Consider the following 21942-nt stretch of genomic DNA (forward strand, 5'->3'; position numbering starts at 1 on the left):
TGGACTGGAGAACCAGTGGCATGAAGCAGGAAAAGTTTGGATAAAAGCACGGAATTAAGTTTAAACTCAATGATCATACCACAGTAGTAGCTTCATTTTGGGGAAAAATAAATACACCTGTAGATTTGTTGGTTGAAATAGCAGGAGCACAGCCCTTAACTAAGTCTCACATCCCACAGTCAGACAGGGAGGAGATTTGAGAGGGAAACTGGAATATTGAAGCTTGTCTTTGTGCTTTGTTTTAAAGGTTTGAGTGGCTGGGGAAGCAAACCTTTGCTGCATGTTCAGCCTCACACTCCCAGACCTCACTCCTGTCTGCCTTCCCCTCTAGCAGCAGAGTCTGATGAAACTCTTTAGCCAAACTTCATTGTAGATGCAAAAACAATCTCTTCTCTGTTCAGAGATGTCAGATTAAGTTCTCAATCTCTTCTCGATAGATGCAGGTTGGAAACAGCACACCTGGGCATTGCCTTCTGCACCAGAAACCTGAGAGAGGCATTGGTGCCAAACAGTCACTGTCCCCTTGGAAGGTGAACCTGCTACCAGCCCTCCCTGAGCTCATAGCAGCTGAAGGAAACAAATCCTGGCAGCTAAGGGTGAACCATTGCATTAAAATGCAAGCGGGGGAAATGAATATTCTGAGAGCCTCACCTGTGATCTTCTCAGGAGAGCTGCTCAGTGCAGCCTGGTTAAAACTGGATTCAAAGCTCATCTGTTTCAAGAACCACTGCAGAAGGCTGATTTTAGCGCAGTTTGGTTTCAGAGGGTGATGCAAGCTTTCCTTGTGGTGGAACTGCTTTCATAGAAACCAGTCCTGGCAGATGAATCACTTGTATTCTGTGTCCTTTTGTAGTGTATCTATGTGTGGAACTTATTCCTTAGTAAAGCTCACCGTTCTCCGTTCAGCGCTGAGGTTTGTTTGCCTCTGCAGAAAAGTCCTTGCCCTCGCCACGAGGGAAATCCCCCACGCTCGTGGCCTATGCAAGGCAGGGTCCGCCTCGCTCACCTCGTCTGCCGTGACCACAAGAGGGCAAACGGCAGTGGCTGGGTGCTGCATCAGCCCGCATCCCGCTGCTCCTGGCTGAAGCAAGCTCTTGCTGCCCAGGCTTCGAGAGCTGCGGCGTCTTCTGTTTCTTCCCCGACAGGACGTCGAGTCACAGTGCGCCTTGTGTAAGCACTTGGAATTACCTTATTAACTGACGAACTTTTTTCTGAAAAGGGAAACAAAATGTCCTAAAGCAGGTGGCTTCTGCTTCCCTAGAAATTCAGCTCATTATTCTTTTCCATCTTATGTTTTCAGTTAGGAGGGAAAAATAAAACCAATGCCAAAGTAAGAATTATGGCTGATGCCAGAAGTGGCTTTTGGAACGCAAGTGGTGCTTTCCAAATTCCTTCTGTGATTTGGTACAGGCCTGCTGAAAAACCCCTTGCTTATTTCAGTTGAAGGAACAGTCCAACCTCATTCCCATCACTAGAGAGCACAGAAAGCTTCTATAAATACACTGTGAATTTTCTGTATGCAAATGCTGCCGCTGCAGCCCTCAGGAGGAAGAGGAGAGGGGACGGGACAAAGCAGTGCAGTAATATTTATTATCCAACATAATTACATATTTAAAAACACCTCCTCAGACACGAAGCTCCCTTCTGCTCCCTTCCAAAGCAGAAAGTAACAAGGTGCTACTGTTCTTTTTCACAGAGAATTAATCCTCTGCATAAAGCTCTGTACCTTTGAAGGAATATTTCTAACACCTTCACAGTGCCTCCCTCAGCAGCACACCCCATCAGTAACACACAGCACTTGCCCTATAAGAGCCCCTAGCAGCCAAGAGAACAGGTGGCCCAGGTGGGACTGGGTGAGCAAAGAGCCTCACGTGCCTCAGGCAGGCTGTGGTCCTGGTTCCTATGGCCACCTATGAGATGAGGCTGCTCCCCCAGAGCAGCTCCTTAGTGCCACAGTCCTGAAGTTAAACCTACCCTCCTTACAACAAGCAGCTGGAGAAAAAAAGCTCCCTGTGTCAGCAGTGCTGTGACCACTCTGTTCCACACGCTGCTCCTTGAATGGAACTTCCCAAACCTGCCACCCATTATGGTAAGCCTAAACAATGACAAGCAATGGCTACAGAAAAATACACCTCGAACAAAAGCTTCAGGGGCTAGAGATCATTCCCAGCCCACCCCTGCTCTGTATTCCTGGCCTCCTGCACAGACACTCCTTGACACCGCAGTGATCTGCAGTGTAAAAAGTTTAATGCAAATAAAATAGCTGCACTGTACCTGAATTACACTGCAGCTTGTCTGGTTTGTTTCAGTTGGTGGCTGCTGCACAAAACCTCTGATTCCTTTTGCTCTAGCACAAGGAAAGCATTAAAGGAGTGCTGCTGCAGGGATGGATTGATAGAAAGCCAACCAGCAGAGGACAGATGAAACGAAAAGAAGCCACATTTGAGGTAAGCAGGTAGTTTTGGCAATCAAAACAGACAAAGCAAAGGGATCTTACTTTTAGTGGCCCCACGGGAGCAGGGCAACACTTTGGGTCCCTGCTGCACTCTAAAAACACATCAACATCGCTCTGGATAAAAGCAGCTGGCCAGAAAGAGCTGCTGGAGGACGTTAAGGTATCCAGGGCCGTGCTTTTGCAGGCTGCTGCAGGAGGTTTCCATTACAAACCTCACTCCACTGGATTATGAAACCATGAAAAAAAACAGGAGCTTATTTTTAAAAGCTCATCAGGCTTATTAGCATATGAGCCGAGCCTTCCTGAAGCTACAGCTTCTTTGGGCTGAAAGTGCTGCACTTTCTGCTTGGAAAAGCAAAATCCCAAGTCCCACAGCAGCACAACTCTATGCAGCGGGAAGGAAGAGTGAAAACTACACTTACTTAACCCAGTTACTGGTTCCTTACGTAAAGCATGACAGGCTCAGCTTAGTTCCCCAGCACAGTTTTGAGGGCCTGTGTCAAGCTCTGGATAAATCCCAGATGCAAAAAACTGACAGGAGCGGAGAAAGGAAGGCTAAGATTTTTCTCTTTGAGAATAAAGACGTTTCTCCAACATCTCAGTAGCACAGGGGCATTAAGATCTCTTGCTCTGCTCACCACGGGGCTACTTTGCCTTCTTGCAGCACGCAGAACTGAATCTCCTGAAAGTCTCACTAGGAGGACATAACTCTGTTCTTCAGAGCATGGCTGCAGCTTTACTGAAAGAAATTCAGCACTGAAGCTGACCATGGCAAGCCTTCTCAGAAAAGATCTTTATTTTCCCCGGAAACGAACCTTTCCCCCATGTTGGGCAATACTAATTCTAAAGGAACAACTTCAATCACAGGAGCACAGGGCTTCGCTGAGCCTCATTCACCCTGTTTCTCAGCAAAGAACTTGGAATTTAGGACTGGCTGACTCCTGTGCCGCTGCACACTCCCTGCTGAGCCGCCATCCTCCCATTCCTGAGGAAGCAAGGTGTGACTGCACTCGCAGCAGCCACGCAGTGTCCTCTGCTGATTGCCTCGGTGACTCCCGGGACCAGGCAGAGACCTCGTGCTAAAATCACTGACAGAAACGCCACCTCTACGCTAACTGACAGCGGGATGAAGCCACTCCAGGTCACAGGAGGTCGGGTCCCCTGCCCCGCAGGTCAGGCCCACGCCTGCCCATCCTACTCTGCGGCCTGACGGCTCTTGTGCTTCTCCTGCCGCTGCTCCTCGGCCTCTGCTGGCGCTGAGGTCACCTGTGGGCCTGGCTGTGAGCCCGGCTCTGGTTCCAGGGGCAGTGAGGGAGGCTTTGCGAGGGGAGTGGATGCTCCGGCACCTGGGGAGAGAAGTGAAGGGATGATTGCATACATTCTGTGCGTTCTTTGGCACCTCTGAGCAGCGTGGAGACACAAAACAACTGCAGCTCTTCTTTATTCTGATTTCTTCTGCCTAGCATGAAATGTATCAGCAGCACTCAACTCTTCTGCAACTTACCCAGCCAGAGACATGACAGTAGTTGGAACTCTGCTGAAAAGAAGCTGAGGCAGTTTCTCATTCAGCTGGGCTGCCACAAGAAGTCAGCAGAAACTCAGGAGTTAACTCAAGCTTTGGTAGGGAAAATAGTTCCACCGCATCTGGTTTGTACTCAGACTGTAACCAAAGCCACGGCGCAGTTCTCAGCTCACAGTTTTAGCAATCTCAGGGAGAGCTTCCCAGCAGTTAGCAGTTCCTTACAGAACAAAATCAGAGCAGGACACTGCCACACCAGAGTTGTTTCTACACTTATATCTAAGCTGACAGCTAATCTTACGAGCCAGCTTTGCTGATGTGGATGATAAGGCCTTTTGGGTAACCCCTGAATTTCCACGTTTTTATTTTTCAGCTTCCATGAGAAATGGAGCAGGTCCTTAGGGGTGCCACAGAAATGGCCTGGATTACACAACCTTCCTCCTGTGCCACAAACCACAGGAAACAAAACACAGAGAGACAGAACGTCGCTGCAGTGAGCAGTGTCTCCACTGCACTGCTCCTGGGAAGCTGAGGGGTGAGAGGAGGTCAGGATGAAAGCGATGGCTCAGGAGATGCTCCCACACAGCAAGCTGCAGCACATACAGCTATCAGCCTAAGCCTTATAAAGCTGAAGGGAGCTCTGTGTAAGTAAGTAATACCTCCCTAAACACATGCCATAACCAAAGGGAGAGAGGTTTCTCTTCTCCTTTCCCATGGTTTCACTTCACAGCAATGCAAAAGAGAGGTACCTGATGGAAGCTGCATGCTTTTCCCATAGCCAGCAGCTGAGGACATGGCTTGACCCAAGGCCTGGTTGGAGCCCAATGGCTTCCCTGACGGAGCAGCTCGCTGCTTGGATTTAGATTCTTTAGCAGGCCTCGTCCAGACTTGGCTCTCCCCTACCTGCAGGGCAGTTCCCATCTTTTGGGCAACCTCCACCATCTTCTCAAACAAAACAAAAAGAGAAGACCCTCATAGACAGGGACACTTCAGACAACAATGAAGTCAACAGAGAAAAAGAGCTGTGCAGGGCTGGCAACTGCCTTGGTGCTCGAGGGAAACATCTCCTCTAATTCATTCTCTTAATTAAGAGGGAATCTTGTCTTGCTGCGTATTGATTGAAGAACTGGGCTTCAAAGAGCAGAAATGAAGCACGCAGCTCGCAGCAGGTGACTGCTCTACTTAGAGCAGTCTTAGAAAATCTCATAAGCAGAATTTTTCCTAATAATTGGACTCAAAAGTCAAACTTCCCCCTTGTTTGTTGCCAGCCTTAATGTGGCCATTTAGTTCCCGCTGACAACTCTCAAGCACATACCTCGGGGTCAAAATCCAGAGTGCTGCTCTCCTTCAGTGCGACGACCTTCTTCTCCATCTCCTGGTACTGGCAGAGGGCCCCCTGCTTGTCGCCGTGGTTATACAGCAGCACGGCATAGTTCAGGTTGACGAGGGGATTGCACCTGCAGCACACACAGCACGTTTGAGTTCACTGTGGGAGGAGAGGTGATCTCTGTGCTGGTTACCTCGGGTTACCCACAGTTCTGCTGGTTGGTGGGAGAGCGCTCGGGGTGGGTCAGCTCAGCAGGAGCACCTCACTGATGGCATTCCACAGGCTGACACACTACAGAACACAGTTTACAATTCATTTTCCCTGCCTCCTCTCACTCCCTCCCCAGTAAAATGTAAAAGCGCGCGTGCTGCCCTGGGGAGCATCCAGAGAAGCAGAACGCACAGGTACTGTCTGACAAAGAAAAATGCAAGGCGGGCACAGGCTCTGCCCCAGGAGCTCCTGCTCTCTCACCCAGGCTCAGCCCTGGAAAAGCAGAGGCCGCCTGTGGCCAGACCGAGGCGCAGACGTGCATCCCTGCACACAGGAGAGTAAGGGGCGCTTTCTGCGTTTTGCTCAAGAAACACGAGGGACTGCTGCCCTCTCCTGGAGCACAGCTGGGACAGCTGGAGCCGTGCAGGTCTCTGGCACCGCGCCTCCTTGGGGAAAGGCGCAAGAGAGCAGGCTGCTGCTACCGCTCAATAAATAGCAAGTGTCATCTGCAGGCCAGGGCCATCCATCCTCACTAAGTTATACGACGGGGCTGCAAGGAAGAGACCATTAGAGAAACCTGATAGCATTCATAACCATTGGATTTCCTTTAGCGGAGAAATTGGAACACTGATCCTGCAATAAAAACAAAACACATCCAGGCCAGGCAGTTCCTGACCTGCCAGGGAAGGAAGCCTGTGGGGACAGGGATTCAGCCATTAAGTAACTGTGGGAAACGCAAGGCACGTCAGCTGAACGAGGCCTTACAGTCTCTGGATGTTCCTCCCAGCAGCCACTAGCAGCTGGGGTTCATTTTTGCTTTGATTGGGTTTGATTTTCCCAGTAAAACTGAAGCTGTAGCATCTTGCTTCTGCCAAATCCTTAGGCAAAGTAGTGGAGCTACATTTCTATTCCTTCTCTCTGATCAAAGGGCAGAAACCCACAACTTTGTCTGAGCAATCTTCAGATCCTGCACCCCCTGCTAGGCACGAAAGTCTGACCAGGAAAGCCAGGCAGAGAAGTCAACTGGACGTTGGTCAGTAATTTTGGTAGGAAGGGTCGATGCATAACTGCAAAATGCTCTCACACTGCAATGCATTTGCAAATGTCTGACGATGGCTCATATAGGTTCAGTTCCTCTGAGGCTGCTCAGGTGTACTGACATTTAGAATGGATGCAGAAGTAACATTTAGATCTACTCTGCAATTGCGTCGACGCATTAAACTCATGCAGAACTCCAGTACCAGATGGATGCTCTGTCCTGCATGCAAGCCATGCAATTGTCAACAAAAATCTCAGAGTATTTACAAAGAGAACTGCACTACAGCATCCAGTGCTAATTTCTGAAACCTGAATCTTGTTTTAATGGGCTTGGAAACTTCCAGAACCCTTTAGTTCCAGAATTAAGCCTGGTGTGGACTAGGCTGGAGGGGAACAGGGAGCAGTATTCCTTTAAACACACCAATACATGCCACCTCATGGTGACTGCAGATGGAAAGAGCCTGCCATGCAGCTCTGCTGCCAGCATACAAACTGCTGGGCTCAGGAGCACTGTGCTGGTTGCTCCAAAAGCATGCCAATATTTGCAGTAAGCTGGGGAGGAGCATCACCTAATAGTTAATATCCGAAAGGTAAAACATGAGAGGTAAAACAAAAGAAAAACCAGGCACAGGCAGCCAAAACTATTCATAGATTTGAGACAAAACTGTGTTTTTCTTCTGCTTGAAACGATGGCAATGACCATCTTTAATACTGAAAGGCTCATTTTAACATTTCTGAAAGCAGGTGCTCTGACCTTAATAGCTAGATTCCCAATACTGACACTGCTTGTAAAACAGAGGAGGAAGGGCTGCACCACACTCCCTTTTATATGCTTTGTATTGGTTTCTTCCTCCCGTTTTTTCCAGCTAAAATCTTCCCTCTGCCCAGTTCAGAAAGGCTTTATCCCAGAAATCTCTCGGTGCTCTGTGAGTGCTCTGTGCTCAAGCTCAGTTACAAAATATTCTGGGATGAATGGTTTACTCAATCTGCTCCATATTCCCAGGAAGAAAGACTGGAATCCAAAGCCATCATCTCTTGACTCAGCAAATAAAATAACCAGCAAAATAAAAACCAGCTTTGGTTTGGTCTCAAATTTTCTTTCATTTCTCAGAACTGAATGAAAAAAGAAGGTTTTAAAGCTGCTTTGCACTGCTTCTGGAACAAAAATGTTTCCTTGGTGCAAACTTAAAGGAGGGAGGGATAAAGCACGTGAAGGAAATCAGGTACAGGAAGGAAAAGCAACGTGATCAGCTGACCAGTATGACTGAGACTTACTTGTCCAATGCCACAGCTTGCTCATAGGAACGTTTTGCATTCTCAATGTCTTCAAGGTTTGTCAGAGCAACTGTACCAAAGGAAAACATATAGAAGGTGTGATGCTTCATAAGGACTTCACTTTTAGGATAATACTCAATGTCATTTGTTCACAAGTACAACTTGTGTCCAATACTTGTTTACTTCAGCCCAAGCATTCCCTCTGAAACACACTGATCTCCCAGGCTGGCTACACACCAGAGCCTGGCAACAGTACTTCATTACCTGCAAGGAGCATATACAGCTCTCCCATCTTGGGCTGGAAGTTGATGGCAGCACTGAGGAAGTGGAAAGCAGATGCGTACTGCTGCATTGTGAGGTGGACTAAGCCCAAATTGTACAGAATCTTCCAGTCAAAAGGAGCCAGGTAGTTCGCCCGCTTCAAGCAACTGATAGCCTGCAGCAAAGGAAGAGGTGTGCTGCACAGCAGTGCACCCAGAGAGACCTCCTGTCTGCCCCAGCAGGGCTCTTGGTTCATACAGGTGAAAGGAGAAAGGAAAGCACACTCACAGCGACGTATTTCTTCTTGCCAAAGAAGCACATCCCAATGTTGTTCCACAAGGGAGGGCTTTCAGGCATGCTGCTGGCCACTGCCCTGTATTTGGACAGGGCAACGTCATAATCTCCGTGGGCCTGCATCATGCTGCCAGCTGCCAACGTAGCCTTCAGAAGGAGAGAGACCAGCTGAGGGCGTGCGCTTCCCCAGGCACAACAAGAAGGCAAGGAGACAGAGCTCCTAAACTAAAGCCATCTCAAGAGGAGCTCTTCCACATGTTTCCTTCTGGGAGCTGCCGAGATCAACAGCCTGGGGCTCTAGAATCTCTGAGCACAAAGTGAAGTCAGGGCAAGGAAGGACTCAGGCCCACTTCTTGCCTTATCCCAATCATAAGTGCCTCAGAAACACTACAGTGTGAGAAGGTGCTCAGTAGGGTATGGTATGTAGCACGGTATGTTGTGGGCTGCAGGGTGCCTTTGGAGCCTGAGTCTGTGAGAAGATCTATGCACTCCCTTCCATTTCACCAAGTACAGACAGAAATGGGGCTGGTGTAACTTAACAGGAGAGTTTAAAAAAAAAAAAAGAAAAAAAAAGCAAGCAAGCAAAGCTAGCCTAGTTCACACTGACTGGATGATACTGCAAATTAATGGAAATATGCATGGAGGGGAAGGCAAGCGATTGCAACACACTATATTTAAACCACACTAAGCTGGCTGAGCGATTTATAGTACACTACAGTGACAAGTAAAACTTGTAAGTGTAAAGGTGTTTTCACAATAGCATTTGGCTTGTATTCAGCTGTCAACCACACGTTTCCATTCTATACATTGCTAACATCCTACAGGAGGAGAAGGAGGCACAGAGAAACACAGCAGCATGTCCAAAAAGGGAAGCACTTTCACAGCCAGCAATGATACCTAGATGCCAAGCTCGGCTTTCCAGACCAGAGCCAAAGAAAAGTCACACCTGTATTCAACAGCTGGAAGCACAGACAGATTAACAGCAGATGGGAAGACACTACAGCGGTTCATTTCCACTCCTGATACCTTGTAGTTGCCCTGGTCGTAAGTGAGCGCCTTTCCAAGGTGTTCAAAAGCCTTCTGGTAATCGCCAAGCTGGGAAAAGAAGCAAGGATGAGAAGTGCAGCAATAAGGGCTTCAGAAAGAGCCCTTTCTGGACACCAGAATTCCTGGTTCAATTAAAACAAGGACTCAGAAAAGTGAATTTTACAGCGCTTCCGATTATCAAACAAGAAGGTGTGTGTGTCGTTAAGTAATGTACTAAACAAATGCTAACCATGGATTTTGCTGAGCAGGATTCACTGTTCTGAGCAAAACAAAGGTTTCTGCACTGTCTGTGCTCTGACATTTCTATACGGTGAACTCAAGTTAATGTTCCTCTGCTCCTTTGCCTCTGCCATAAAACAAATTGCTGCTGTGCACATCCTCACCACAGTGCCCCCAAGGGCCCCTGGCACTCCTCACATGGAAAGAAGTCTCCCTTCTTTTCCTCTGTGGTGCACTGGTGCTAACCATTTATGGCTGCTTTTGTAGCAGATTAACTTGCTGAACCACAGCTCCAGCAGCAAGGTAATGACTGTACTTGGAGGATTTATAACAGAATGAAGGCAGCTGCCAAACAGAATTCCTGCTCTGGCTCAGATACAGGAAATCAACTTGCTGTTAGCAGCAAAAGGAGAAAGGAAGACACGGAAAAGCAAACTGTCGTGTGAAATACAGAAGTGTGTGCAAGTCAGCTGAGGACAGACAGAAATTAACTCATCATTTTTCAAATAAATAAGTTCATACAATAACTAGTTAGCAGTTTTCAGTACCTGCAAGTAAATTAACCCCAGTTTCGTAAGGAGCTCCGTATTTTCTGGAGAAAATCTGAAATACAAAAGCCAGAGAGCTGCACTGTTTATTGGCCCCTCTAGACAAGGTAAAAACAGAATCACTTTGCTACATTACACTAGTAGTATACCAGGAAATTAACCATTAAACCCAAATACTACAGCAGTTACCATCGCAGAGACCAACAGTACATCTAAGCTTCCAAAATGCCTTATGGATGTTAATGGGAAGTGAAGGTAGCTCTGTGAAACAGACCTGGTGGCACAATAAGATAACGTGGCTTTATTAATCTCCACAGCGAGCCTGCATCAGTGACCTGGAAATAGAAAATGGGATTTCCCACTGTCCCTCATAAACCATCCTGTAAATCCACTGCCAGCTTCTCGGGCCACGTGTGAGAGGCAATCCTCAGTGCTTCTGATGGATTCTACACGTTCATCACCAGACTGGCAATTCGCCCTGCCATAAGATTCCAAGCTGCTCCCTGCTCACCACAGCCTTGTGCTGCACTGCAACTCACGGTGCTCAGACAGAGATGCTTAACACATCTCTGATGATACACGCCGCTGTTCAGCACAGCAAGGCTTGAGAGAAACAGATCCTTAGCATTTTCAATTACTGCAAGCAACTCCCAAACCCTCATTGCTAGTTTGAGGCAGTGCTGTGAATGCTTCTAAATGCAGCCCCACTCCCAGATGGTTTGGATTAAATAAATAGGCTGCAAAGGACAACAATAACAAAAAAGTATAAAAGGGCACCATACGTTTGTGGCCTCACTTACCCTGCTATCAAACCTTAATCAATCTCAACCTGAGCAAAAGCTGTGCCTGCTGGTACGTACCCAGAGAGCAGCTGCTAACAGCAGGCAAAATGTCATGGGCAGATAAGAAAAGGGAGGGAAAGGGGCACCACGGTAACCAATATAAAGCTGGTAAGATGCTTAGCAAGGATTGTTTACGTAATGAACATTCTAGATTAGTTCAAACATCTACTCAACCCAACATACTGTCAGACAGCAGCCAAAAGCAGGTGTGTAAGGAAACAGCATACGAGAACAGCCAGTACAAACTGTAGATCCTCCTCTGGCTTCTGGCGTGCTCCTGCTTTCCTTTAGTGTTCTGCCTACATTTTAAAAGCACTGCTAAATCAGGCACTCAGGAATGCCCTAAAACAAGACAGATCAGTACTGAGAAATGGTGACAGGCTGGGAGAAACTCACCGTGTACCAGCCCATCTCCTTTCTGCCTACTCACTCTCCTTCAAACACAAATCACTCTAAGTAAAAACAGCATGCAAAACCCAACAATTGGTTTTTGAGAGACAGACAGGGTTAGAGAGACAGCTGGGGTGAAATTTTTTTGGTAGATAAGCCTTTGGGATTTATGAAGTCAGCTTGAGACGTGTTTGCTCCCAGGCATTTCTGCCCATTTGTTTTCCACTTTTTCTTGGCAGACCTTCAAGCAGCTCCCTTCTTCCCTGACACGCTGTCAGCAGGAGGAGGACTACAGCTGAGAGCAGAGACAGCTGAAGAGCTCAGAAAGTGCTTGCTTTGCACAGAGACACTAGAACCCCCATTAACTTTTTAATTGTGCCCTCAATTCAAATCTAGGACACCATCAAATTCCTGCTGGCACATGGACAGATAGAAAATAAAGTAAAATAAAATAAAATAAAATAAAATAAAATAAAATAAAATAAAATAAAATAAAATAAAATAAAAGGTGTGTGTGTATATGTATGTATACATTCTTACTCTATTGCTTTCTTATAGACTTCGATGGCTTTCTCAGTCTCCCCCTCCAAGAGGTGAATTTTTCCCAGCATCATGTAAGTCAGATCATGTCTGTTCATCTCCAGGGCATTGTTTAGCTGGTCTCGTGCCTAAACACACAACCACAGAGAATAAAAACATAGTCAGTGATTACAGAGCAAAGCAACAGCCCAAAAGCAATCCACAGCAGCTAGGGAAAGGGAACAGCTAACACTCCCTGAGCTCAGAGAGCCCTACTAGCAAACTCAACCCAGCTAAGTGTTGAAACAAGCTCTGCATCAGGAACCACCTGCTTTCTGGGACAGAAAAAAACAAGTGGCATACTTGGAGCCAAGAGGAGAGGCAATGACCTCCCAAGGAAGAGAGGACCAGAGTTCCCGTGTTTGAAGTTGGAAGAGGGAAGCCTCAGATTTGCTAGGTTAACACCTAGGTTTATTTTTATTTTATTATTATTTTATTCCTCACTACAATGCTTACTCCAACAGCAAGCACGGATTACCAGATCAGCCAGAGGAATCAATCACCTCAGTCGAGGGACCAAAACTCCACTCCAAGTTCTTTACTGGCTACAAAGCATGAGCAGCACTGCCCACACTCCAGCTAGGCCTCTCTGTGTCTTTTACTCCAGGCTTGGTGCAAAAACCAGGTTCAAACACTGAAATAAATCCTGCACATGGAGGGCAGGGAAAGGGGAGTCTGCTACACCTCCAATACACAAACTCCATAGCCCACTGAGTCCTGCCAGAGACACGGGGCAGCAAGTTCTCCTTCAAAGAAATTCTGCATAAGATGCAGCAGTTTGAGCTATATGCTGGTGAAGAAGTTGGGGTCCAACCATCACACTTGTCTTGCTTCCAGAAGATGGAACTGGTATTGCCACAGCTCACAAAACAAGCAGCATTTACATTTACAACTCTGGTTTTAAAAGGCTCTGAAACAGAGGCAGCTCTTTGTGGAGCACTGCTGGTTTTCCATCTAGTTTGAAGCAGCTCTTTGAGGTTCCTTGAACACTCTCTTTAAAAACACTCTCTGAAAAGCCCTACTTCAGAAAATGCCTCCTGACCAGCTACAAGGCTAAGCCCAGGTTCACTCTCACCCAAGCTCACAGTTTTTCAGCTGACTCAGTAATTCAACACACAGACAAGAACAGACACAGCTCATGATCTTTTGATTCCAGAGACGAACACTGAAGCAAAAAGCTTCCTTGACACCAACAGTTGCAAAGGATTCACCTCAAAACTACCAGAGTGACACTTCTGGAAGCCCTGTCTCCCATTTGTCAGGTCGGTAAGACGAGCACTTGCATTACCTTGTTGAAATGTTTCAGGTACATGTAGCACACACCCAGGTTGTGGCTGATCTCCTGCACGAAACAACACAAAACCAAATCAGGATGAGGTTTGAGATGCACTACATAACCTACCCCTGACAACAGTCATCGGCTGCCCTGACAGGGGGACCTCTGTACCTGCCCACAAGCTGGCTTTGTCGTTCAAATAAACCTATGAAATCCAGCTGCTTCAGGAACCCACAGAGCTTACATGTGATGGCACACACAAGTCTACAGCCCACTGAGGCTGAAGCACAGAGTGACAAGGTCTCTTTGGAGAACAAGGAGGAAAGGCTGCTTTCTGACTCATTTCCCAGTGAGATCTGTGAAGCTGACGCCTGCTGCCCTGATAGGTGGCTCCTCACCTACCTGTACACTCACAGAGATCTGCACAACACGGCATTTGGCTGAACAGATGATCTTTAAGTCCCTTCCAACCCAAGAAACAGAAGTCAAGGAGCAGAAGGGCTGAAATCCAGGATCGCAGGCAGTTAAAACGTGTTTGCAACACAGTTGGAAGATCACTTTGGCATCTTAAACACGCTGGTGACACTTCAGGGAACCATCACGCCTCTAATTCATTGCCAGCAGTGTCACTGCCAAGCTACTTGTCATCTTCCTCACCCTGCCTTGTCCTGGGGAGCTGAAAAGCAGGGTCCACAATTCCTCGTTTCTATTCTGGTAAGCTTCACCAGTTTAGACAGACTTGACCTTTGATAGGAAACTCTCTTATTTACCCATTAATCCATGCAGAACACTCACCTCAGTGCAGTCTCTCCATCTGTGGAGAGCAGTAAGAAATCAAAGAGCCGCTCCTTGTTACTGCGGCTTGTAGAACAGAACAGCGCAAGGGAAGAGCACAGGCTGGCCCTACTGCCAGTCCGAGCCAGCTGCAGGAAATAACTGATCAAAATCCCCCTGAAGGCTGCCTGCTGCAGCTGTGAATAAAGCTATAGCCATGCCAAGCACATACTGCAGGCAGCCAGGCCAGCTAAGAGAAGACAGACTTCACAGAAAATCCATGGCAAGGTTTCCAAGTTGACTGGCACAGGATGAGTTGACAAGAAGAATAACACCAAATGTATCCTTGTAGCAAGCCTCAGTTGTAGACCTGCTGAGTACCAAAGTCAGCAAGAGCCTGATGTCTTAAGAAATAAGATCACACCTCGCAAGCCTGTCTCAGAAACAACACTTCTGCAGGCAAAAGTCACCTGCAAAAGGCTGCCCACAACTAACTGAAGCCACGTCACCTCTCTTCTCACCACCTGTCCCTCTGCAGTGTTCTTCCTTCATGGTTTTTTTTCCCTCCTGAAAGAGCGAAGTTAATTATTGCTCCTGTAGTTATCAGCCTACATTTTTTTCAAAGCAGGTAATGCTTGGTAGACAAGAAGTAACTCTTAGCTAATTTGAGGGTAATTTTTTCATTTTTTGCATTATGAAAGGATTCCCAATTACTAAAGTAAGTTCTAATGCTGAGTGTATAATGTTAAGGGAGGGAAGCATTCTCCATCCCTTCCTGAAGGTAATTCAGCTCTTTATACTATAAATGGCTATGTTAATACTGATAGCAAGGTTCAAACACCTTGCTTGATCGTCTGTTTGTGCCCCAGGACAAGGTGTGGGATGTGTAGGTTGAAATCTGCAGGCTGAAACCCTCAAACCAGAGGGTGCAGAGCCTGAGTGCTCAAGAGCCCATGCTAAAAGGTGATGTCTCTTGGCCCTGCAGCTCCTCTGCTCACACTGCAGGCAACATCAGCTTATCTCTGCCTGGAATGCATCCTCAGCTGTTTTCAGAAAAACGGAGAACCATCTGCACTGTGCAGCAACCTGCAAAGCAACAAAACACTTACCCAGTCCTTTTCATCAAGTTTAGCTGCTTCGTTGTACACCTCAATGGCAGCCTTGTGTTTCCCCAGAAGAAACCTGTGAAAGCAATTCCATTTCTACTTTTTTCTTGCTTTGAAACCCTGCTGTGTGACCACCGCCACCTCTGCCACTGAGAAATGATGCTATTTGCTAGTTCTCCAGAGACTGGAGTGAGAAAACACTGAGAATTTTGTAGTCTGAGCAATAAGTCAGCACTGCTCCCTTTCAGAGCCAAGGTCATCAATTCTGCGCTCCGTTACGTGACTGGAGATGCAAGGAATGAAACTGCAAGCTCCGTCATCTGCCTTTGTCTCAAAGGGAAAACACAGGTGATCAAAAGCAAACAGGACACTCAGACACAGAAAGGGGTCTGCAGGGCAAATTTACATAGCTCCAGGCAGCACCTTTAGCTCTGGATCTGGAAATCGGTGTGCTATTTATCTTGCTTAAAGCACAAATGAAAAAAATCAAATAAAATACAACAATAGCAGCCAGGCAGATTATAGAGATTGTGCTTAAAAGGGTGGCCCACGCTCCTGGAAAGCAACTCAAGTGTTGATGAGGAGGAAGCATGCTTGGAATTAAGCAGCCAGGGATTCTGCTTGATGCCTGGGAGAAGAACAGAACGTGGAAGGTCCTGGGTGGCACATCAAAGTGAAACAATCAAACACCACTCACAGCGATCGCGCCACCTGCTTCAGGTTGTCAGCACTTCGAGGGTTCAGAATGGAACATGTCTGAAACAGTTCAAGAGATTCTTGAATTTTCCCCTCCAAGCGAAATATCAAAGCTGTAAGAAAACATATACCAGGCAAATCAGCCCATTATCAGCAGGAGAAGTGTCTCTGACAGCAGGGAAAGAACAGGGAGTACAGATACATCACAACAATGCCCATTTGGTCCTTCCCCTCTCGCAGCAACTTGAGGCAGAAGGAAAACGCACACATAGGACTCATGCTTGCTTGGAAACATTTCTGTTCTCTATGGTTCAGGCATCTTAAAACCCTGGCCAACTGTTCGTTAAGATGCAGTCTGGATCGCTCTCCTCCTAATTCTACAGGCTGCAATATGTCCTTGGACAAAAATTCTCCCTTTTCTCCCACCCCAGGCAACTGCTGAGAAGACACACAGCCCTCTGAACTGCAAGGCCAAGTTCTGGGGACGCCTCTGGGAGGACAGAGGGTGGACAGGAAGTGGAAGATGCTCATAGAGTAAGATGAGTCACCCAAGGACATTGCTTTAGCAGAAAACAAACGTCTGTAACACATTGCACAGCACACAGCAAAACACAACCCAATGGAAGAGCAGTGCATCGATGGCCAAGAGCCCACAGCCCGAGGAGGAGCTGATGACAAACTCACCAATGCAGAGAGAACAGAAAATCTAATCTGTCCATTACAAAAAGGGCCAGACATATTTACACGGGAATTTTATAATTGTTCCTTCCATTTGTCCCCAAGTGCTCTCTCTATCTTGTATCACAAGTAACTGGCTTTAGCCAAAGGAAGCCTTTCAGAGGCCTCACGCGCCGCACCTTGAACGTAGACAGCATATTCACACCTCCCGTGGGACTCCTGGAGCTGCTCTTTGATGACAGCCTGAAACAAAGAAGTGCAAATGTATATGGCAAATGTCACCTCAGTCTCTGAAACACCGATTAATCTAACCTTGTGTTTGGAAAAATCAGCTTTAAGATAGAATTTGCAGCTAGTTTTTGCAATATACTGCGAGAAAACAGTACAAAATTGGTAAACTTCCAACATTTTAACAAAGCTAGTGAAAGAGATTTTGTTTCAGTTGCAGAAACTGCAACCACACAAATAACAAAGACACAGGACTGTGTTTGGGGCAACAAGAGCACACGTAAAGAGTGCAAACTGGTCAGAGCTTGAGAAGAGCACAGTGCCAACAACACTGCAGGCCTGGCAGTATTTGTCTGCTCATTCCTACTGCTACAGATAATTACATATCACCTGGGGAAAACACTGCAAGAAATCTATGAAGCATCCTCTGCTGATAACAGCACCTACTCTAAGCCCTTTGTGAAGAAATAAATTGAACTGGAGCAACTGTAGCTGAATTAATGGAAGCTGAATGAACTAAAGAAGAGAGCATGGGAAAAGAAGGGAAGAAAACTGATGAAAATGTAAATTCTTGTTGTCTGCATCTATAAAGCTGACAGTTTAGGTGTAGTCTGGCTCTATTCCACAGTCACACGTGATCTGAAATTGTAAAAGAAGCCCCAAAAAAGTGATTTCTGGGAGGATGCAAACTGGGACCACGAAGCAAACACACTGCTTCTGCTCTCTGAGCCTCCTCTCTGAGCTCCAGTGTAGAAGAGACAAAGGGGGAAAGGATTTCCAGGCTAGCAATAGCCCGCTGTTCATCTGGCACTTGTGCCAAGAGCGTGCTCTGTACCTCCATCCCCTGCTTCTGAAAACAAGAAGGGAAACTGAACCTCAAATGCAGCACATAGAAGAAAAGCAGGGCGAAGGCAAGGAGAGTTATTACTGAGCAGCCTCCATCATAAAAAAAGAATTAAACAGAGGAAGGAAAAGAAAGAAGCAGCCAGGTGCTTTTCCCCTGGGGTCTGCACCTACCCATCTCCTAGCCAGAGCCACACGCCTGCATTCTGGTCTTCACCAAGCACTCTGCTGTCAGACACTCGGCTTGGACGCAAGCGAGCATCTCCTGAAGGCAGACAGACTACACTGCTCCATCAGCACAAACGCAGTCTCTCAGAGCAAGAGAGGGCAATAGAGAGCTACCTTCCAGAGGGAGCTGATTAATTCTTCAAACCCTAAAAATCCCACAGCAAAAGGCCTGAAGCTGAGAAGGATGATCTGTAATCCCAGCGTTTCCTCCCAGCTTTATTTAACCGGCTGTCAGAATTCAGATGCGTTGGCAGGAGACCAACCAGCATGAGCGATTTTAATTAATTAAAAGCATCTGGTAATTTTAATAATCTTTCCCTCACTCATAACAGAAGATTATTTCTGTTGTAAAAAATACAGCTAGGAGGAAGAACTGAGGCTGTGAGCAGAATACACGGCTCATTAGCTTTGCATGTGAAGCTGAGTGATGATGACTGCTTAGCAGGGCCGGTTCCCACACTCTCCAACATCACCCCACAAATCCTGCATCCCCGACTGCATGGCAAGGGGTGCTGCATCCTCATCCTGGAGGATATCTGCTTTGCATCTTGCTGGGCAGCAGAATCAAGCAGCCCGTTATCAATGTGCCACTGTAATAAGCAGCAAAAGAAGTCTGTCAGAAGTTTGGCAACACCAGAGCACACAGAGTGGCACTGTAAGGGTTAAAACCAATGCAACCCTTTGGATTTTGGGGAGACGATGCTAGCAAACAAACACTATTTCCTAGGTGCTTTACATCACTGGCAAACAGGGGAGCTAGAGATGATGCCTCTGAAAGCAGTGAATGGAAAAAATGGGCTAACAGTAAAAAATTAACACAGATCACTCATTTCTTACCTGAGTCTTAAAAGAAAACTAACAGACCTGAGAGAATGCCCAAACTGTTTTGGAGTTGTAAGTTTACAGCAACGTCAGGCATTGGAGACGACAAGACTTCCTTAGCTCTTGAAGATATCAGCCCTGCGCACGCACAAAAGCACCTCGGGCGTCCTGCTCACATCTGCGACCCACAGAACAGCAGCGAGAGCTGGAGGCCCCAGAGGGCAGCTCAGCACATCCAAGAGCAGACTGCCTTTGGGACACAGCCACCTCTGAGGAGCGCAGAAAGATCCAGCATGTTCTGAACTTCTCTGGGACAAATCCAGGCCTCCGAGCACGCGTGCATCGTGTCTGGGCAGAGGGATGGAAGGTGACCCAGCCAGCTGTGGTCTGGTGCCAAAACCTCCATTTTTCCCCATATTTTGCTTCCTTTGGTGACTGATGGAGATTGGAGAAGGCAGTGTTCCCTTTGGAGCATCCACATGGCTATTTTCCCTGCTCCCCTGAGCTGGACACTTTTTTTTGCACGCCACAGTCTTACATCCCATCATGGCAACAGTACACATACAAAACAGGGGACCAAATAGAAACAGAAAAGGACAGCAACTTCCTATTTAGATTACCAATCCAGCTTTTGTTTACAGCTATTTAAACCAAGATCTGAGAGGAAATGGCTCTGCTGATGATGCAGCCTTCCAGCTTCATTAATTAAGCTAAATGCTTTTCTTCTGGCCTACCACTTTCTTAAGCACCCCCAAGAGCTTTCCAACAGAGAGAGGGACAAGTCCTGGCCAATCCTAGTGTTTCAGGAGGAAAAAAGTATGTTCAGATCGACTTTGCACATTAGGAAAACAAACAGATCACTCCTACACCCTCCTCCCACCCACTGGCACATCACCTTCAATGCCTTGTGTTCTTGTCAGGAAAACACAACATTTAATAATCTCACCATTTCCATAGCCCATTTATTGCTGCAATCCCAAATCAAACAACTCCATTCAAGCTACACCCTAAACCTAGGAGAAATCAAAGGGTGCAGTGCTGTATCATGCAAAATGGAAGAATTTCATTCTAGGATAGCCAAGATGTATTTTAGAGTTGATAGAAATGTACCCTTGAGAGACCTGCACTAGAGCTGCCTTATAATCAGTTTGGAGGACACCACTCACCTCCTGGAACAAGGAAAGTTTGCAGATCTTTCATTCTTACCGCTTCCAAACCTATCATCAACAGCTCGTGGACAGCTCTAGAGAAATGCACATATGAATTCTGAGCACAGCTGAGGAATGAAGAAAATTAAAGCCTTGTCTGAGCTGTTTCTCTCTTAGTCACCTTAGTCCAAGACAAGTAAGGAGAGGGGGTGGTTAGGACAGCCTTAGTTCAAAATACAGATGTTATTTTGAAGACATACAGGTTAATGGGAAAGGAGAGGACCCTACGGCCCTTTGTTGGCTCACCAGGTGACCTGGGACACCCATCACAGCACAGCTGGCTCTGTCCTGGCATGAAAACTGCCATTTCCTAACAGCAGTAAAAATCCTTTCCAGTGCAAAGTCTCAGAAGCAACTCCTACCTTGCACTCGTCGTACTCTCTGCGAACGTACAGCAGATAGATGAACCAGTTCCTCCTCTCCAGCATGGGTATCTCCGGCACTGCAGGTACAATATTAGCAGAACACACAAAATCAGATTAATCAGCAGAGAATGAGAGCAATTCTGAACTGCCTGGTCTGCAAGTGCAATGCAACTAATTTGAAAACAGCAATTGCACCCGTCAGCACAATTGATATCCTGACTTGAAGCCAGCAGTCTGGACACACAACCAGCACCCAGCTGCATTCCATTTCTCAAATTGATGGGTAAAATGCACTGCATGAGACAGAGACATCAGGGCCCTCAGCTGAAAACAAAAATCTACCACCTCTAAAGGCTCAAGGCATCCGCTCCTCCTGGGGCAGTTATGGGAGCCAATTGCACCAAGCAGCAGCACGTTGACTAATTTCAATTCAACACTCATGCTGATTTGATGAGATTGGTTCCAAACTGGTACACAAGCAGCAGCTTGAGGGGTATGAGTTACATTGGTACTTTGGAGCTGAGGCAGAAGAACCAAACTCCTTGAAAATCAGTTTCTAGGAGAGAATGAGAAGGAAACTGGCAGCACACACACAAGAAGAGATGTTGGAGATGCTGCCATTCGCAAGGCGTGAGTAACTTTGAGAGGTCAAACTCAGTTCTTTGAAACTGTGAAGTGACTATGAAACATCACTGAGGCAGCTGAGGCTGCTGGCAGAAAGATGCATCTGATGCAGTGGAATAGCATAACCCTCACTCCAGTATTTCAGCCATAAGGAGCTTGCAGCAGTAATTATGGCCCAGCACGGCCAGATGTTGCTTAGTAATACTTACATTGGGTTTAGAAGTTTGACACACTGCTGTGCATTTCATTAAGGCTCAGAATGTATTGCTTCCTACTCGCTTCTACAGCTCAGATGCTGGTGGCTGCAAGGTAACCATAGCAACTGGCAAAAAAAGCTCGGTGTTTGCAAGTCAATATTATGACACCAGTGCAGAAGGCAACATGAGGCAAAGATTGCTGCAGGAGCTGTGGCCACAGGGCTGGCAGGGCCACCCGACCACAGCAGCACGCAGACCCACAGTGCTGTGCAAGGAGCTGCAGGCTGAGCTCCCAGCAGCTCAGAGCAGGAGGTGGCATTCCCAAAGGCGCACGGCGCCCACTGCCTGCCTGCAGCACAGGTCAGGATCCTCCTGCACCGCGTGGTACCAACCATGGGAGCACACAGAACCTGCTCCGACCCCCCTTTGTAAGCACGGACTTCAAAGCAGACATCATAAGCTCTATTTAATTATAAAGATTTTGATTCCAGTCAAAATTAAAGTACGCTTTATCCATTTGCACCTACTGTCATAGCTTCAAATTACAACATCCTTTATCACTACAATGAAATCTGTTTCAAATGGAGAACGTTCAAAGGCCCTGCAGACATACATACCCTGTTAGTCTCCAGCCCGAAACCTGGCACAGTGCAGGTCTTGCCAAGAGGTTAAAAAGAAACAGAGCACCATTAACTCTTGCAATAGATAGAAAACCCAGAGGGCCCAGGCCTGCTCCCCAGTGCCCACAGCACAGACAGGCAGAGCCACAGAGCTGTCTTCTGTGCTTGTCGTTCCTTTTTGCTACCGTCCTGCTGCTGAGAAACGATGCAGAAATGGAAAGAAAAGGATAAAACGGGCGCAGACATTTCACAGACACCATCTGCAGAGCCCAG

General features: G+C 47.0%; 1 protein-coding gene across 5 annotated transcripts in view; it reads right to left on the bottom strand.

Annotated features, from left to right (window-relative positions):
- Nucleotides 1–1509: 1509 nt before the first annotated feature.
- Nucleotides 1510–21942, bottom strand: part of BBS4 (Bardet-Biedl syndrome 4) — a 33414-nt gene continuing 12981 nt past the window's right edge. For 2 of the 5 annotated variants that reach the window (XM_052672243.1, XM_052672242.1), the window contains 14 exons: nucleotides 20226–20305; nucleotides 16714–16777; nucleotides 15858–15969; nucleotides 15164–15236; nucleotides 13293–13346; nucleotides 11966–12093; nucleotides 10194–10248; nucleotides 9406–9474; nucleotides 8374–8526; nucleotides 8089–8260; nucleotides 7825–7894; nucleotides 5290–5431; nucleotides 4724–4916; nucleotides 1510–3801 (listed from right to left, as the gene is read on the bottom strand). In XM_052672243.1, the coding sequence (XP_052528203.1) occupies nucleotides 3650–3801; nucleotides 4724–4916; nucleotides 5290–5431; nucleotides 7825–7894; nucleotides 8089–8260; nucleotides 8374–8526; nucleotides 9406–9474; nucleotides 10194–10248; nucleotides 11966–12093; nucleotides 13293–13346; nucleotides 15164–15236; nucleotides 15858–15969; nucleotides 16714–16777; nucleotides 20226–20305 (1517 nt within the window). In that variant the 3' untranslated portion in view covers nucleotides 1510–3649. The remainder of the gene's footprint in view (nucleotides 3802–4723; nucleotides 4917–5289; nucleotides 5432–7824; nucleotides 7895–8088; nucleotides 8261–8373; nucleotides 8527–9405; nucleotides 9475–10193; nucleotides 10249–11965; nucleotides 12094–13292; nucleotides 13347–15163; nucleotides 15237–15857; nucleotides 15970–16713; nucleotides 16778–20225; nucleotides 20306–21942) is intronic. The other 3 variants (XM_052672246.1, XM_052672244.1, XM_052672245.1) reach the window with 3 other exon arrangements.

This window comes from Tympanuchus pallidicinctus, unplaced genomic scaffold (genome assembly GCF_026119805.1).
Source record: "Tympanuchus pallidicinctus isolate F22 unplaced genomic scaffold, pur_lepc_1.0 scaffold12, whole genome shotgun sequence".
NCBI classification, from domain to species: Eukaryota; Metazoa; Chordata; class Aves; order Galliformes; family Phasianidae; genus Tympanuchus; species Tympanuchus pallidicinctus.